Source organism: Phaethon lepturus, unplaced genomic scaffold, assembly GCF_000687285.1.
Source record: "Phaethon lepturus isolate BGI_N335 unplaced genomic scaffold, ASM68728v1 scaffold25474, whole genome shotgun sequence".
NCBI lineage: Eukaryota > Metazoa > Chordata > Aves > Phaethontiformes > Phaethontidae > Phaethon > Phaethon lepturus.
The window spans coordinates 984-2,913 of NW_010535842.1; the positions used below are offsets into that span (position 1 = coordinate 984).

General features: G+C 61.5%; 1 protein-coding gene across 1 annotated transcript in view; it reads left to right on the top strand.

Annotated features, from left to right (window-relative positions):
• VPS16 (vacuolar protein sorting 16 homolog (S. cerevisiae)) overlaps positions 1-1,930 on the top strand; it is a gene marked incomplete at both ends in the record, with an annotated part of 9,135 nt that overhangs the window by 941 nt on the left and 6,264 nt on the right. Inside the window, 4 exons of the mRNA XM_010285994.1 lie at positions 3-107; positions 483-627; positions 695-810; positions 1,152-1,280. Of these exons, the coding sequence (XP_010284296.1) occupies positions 3-107; positions 483-627; positions 695-810; positions 1,152-1,280 (495 nt within the window). The remainder of the gene's footprint in view (positions 1-2; positions 108-482; positions 628-694; positions 811-1,151; positions 1,281-1,930) is intronic.

Genomic DNA, 1,930 nt, shown 5'->3' on the forward strand with positions numbered 1-1,930 from the left:
AGCTGGGCTGGACGGCCAGTGAGGACCTGCTGTGCATCCAGGAGGACGGCACTGTTCTCATTTACAACCTTTTCTGCGAGTTCAAGCGCCACTTCAGCATGGGCAACGTGAGTGGGGCCGGAGGGGAGATCAAGAGATGCCCAGGGTTGGGTTTGTGTGATGGAGAATAGAGCACTGCAAGGCCTCTCTGAGTGCTCCCCCAGCCCTGTGGGCACAGTGGGGAGCCTGGGGCTGTCCTGGCCTCCCTGCAGGGCTGTCTGCCTTCAGGAATGAGCTGGCAACCATCCCCATGGCTCCTGGGGGCAGAATGATCCCCTCCTCACTGCGAGAGCAAGGCCTGCCTGAGCTGGGATCATTCTGCCCAGCAGTGCAGCACAGGGCTGGGCTGGCTCCTTCCAGGCTGGTTTTGTTCCCAGAGCAGCGGCAGCATGGTGCTGAGCCCCATCTGCCCTGGCCCGGGCCCAGCTCTCTCTCCTGTGCAGGAGGTGCTGCAGAACCATGTGCTGGAGGCAAAGGTTTTCCACACAGAGTATGGCACCGGCGTGGCCATCCTCACCGGAGCGCACCGCTTCTCCCTGGCCACCAACATCGACGACCTGAAGCTGCGCAGGATGCCTGAGGTTCCCGGTGCGTCCCGTTCCCACTGCCCCCCGGCTCTATCTGGGCACAGGGGCCTGACACTGGTGCCCGGCAGGTCTGCAGAAACCGCCCTCCTGCTGGGCTGTGCTGTCCCAGGACAGAGTCACCATTGTCCTGCTGGCAATCGGACAGGACCTCTACCTCCTGGACAACACCTCCTGCTCCGTGGTGGTGAGTGAGCCGCGGGGAGCAGGGTGGTCTGCAGCCCCCGGCACTTGCTGGCAGGTCCGTCACCTGTTCCCTGCTGTCCCACGGGATCTCTCCAGCCCCCAGCACTTGCTGGCAGGTCGTCCCTCATGCTGTCCCACGGGCAGGCGTGTACAGCAGGGACACCTGGCCCCATCCTGGCCAGGGGCAAAGTGGTGAGGGTTGAGCGGGCGTAGGGCGGGAAGGGACAACCCCACTCTGATCAGTCCTCAGCCCCTTACGCAGCGTCGGTGCTGGCATGTGGCACATCCCGTGTCCCCAGAGCGTGCCCCCCAGGTGTAACCCTCACCCTTTCCCTGTCGCAGACCCCCCCTGGCATGAGCCCCTCTGCCGGGGCCTATCTGCAGATGGCCGTGTCCTTCAACTACCGCTGCCTGGCGCTCTTCACCGACACCGGCTACATCTGGATGGGGCTGGCCACGCTGAAGTTGAGCGTCTCCCTCCCTTCCCCGTGGCAGGGCGTTAGGGTGTCAGCCCACCCCTCCTCTCCCTGTCTGTCAGACAGATCCAGCAGTGTGGGGTGTCCACACAGGTTCCCTTGGGGTCCCCAAGGGCCGCAGGTTGGCCTCACTGCCGTCTGCAGGCATCTGCCCTCGGGAGATCCACCCTCTTTTGTTCTTCACCTGATTTTATACCTTACTACCTAATTTTTGTATTTCTGGACCCACCTTTTTGCTGGCCTTGCACCTCCCTTTTTCTGTCCAAACTCCCCCCAGATAAACAACCCACACTAACTACCTTTTTCCTACCGGTTGCAGTTGTGTTACACCCATAGCCAAACTTGTTGCTCTAGTACTGTTTCCTGGGCAGTCTCAACCTTATCACCGCAGCTGGTGTGCTCATTTCAGGACAGGGGCCTTGCTTGCGCGTCATATTCCCCCCTGCAAATTCCCCCATGTTGTGGGGCTTGTGCCAGTGAGGTGCCGGTTGCCTTCCGTGCCCTCCAGCTTGGTCAAGCACAAGCAGCTTCTTGCTCTACATGCAGGCAAGCTGTGTGCTGCAGCACTAGAGGAATGTTTCTCACGCTCAGTTGAAGCGCTCACGCAGCATCCTCGCCCTTCGGCTGCGTCAGCCGCAGCCCTGG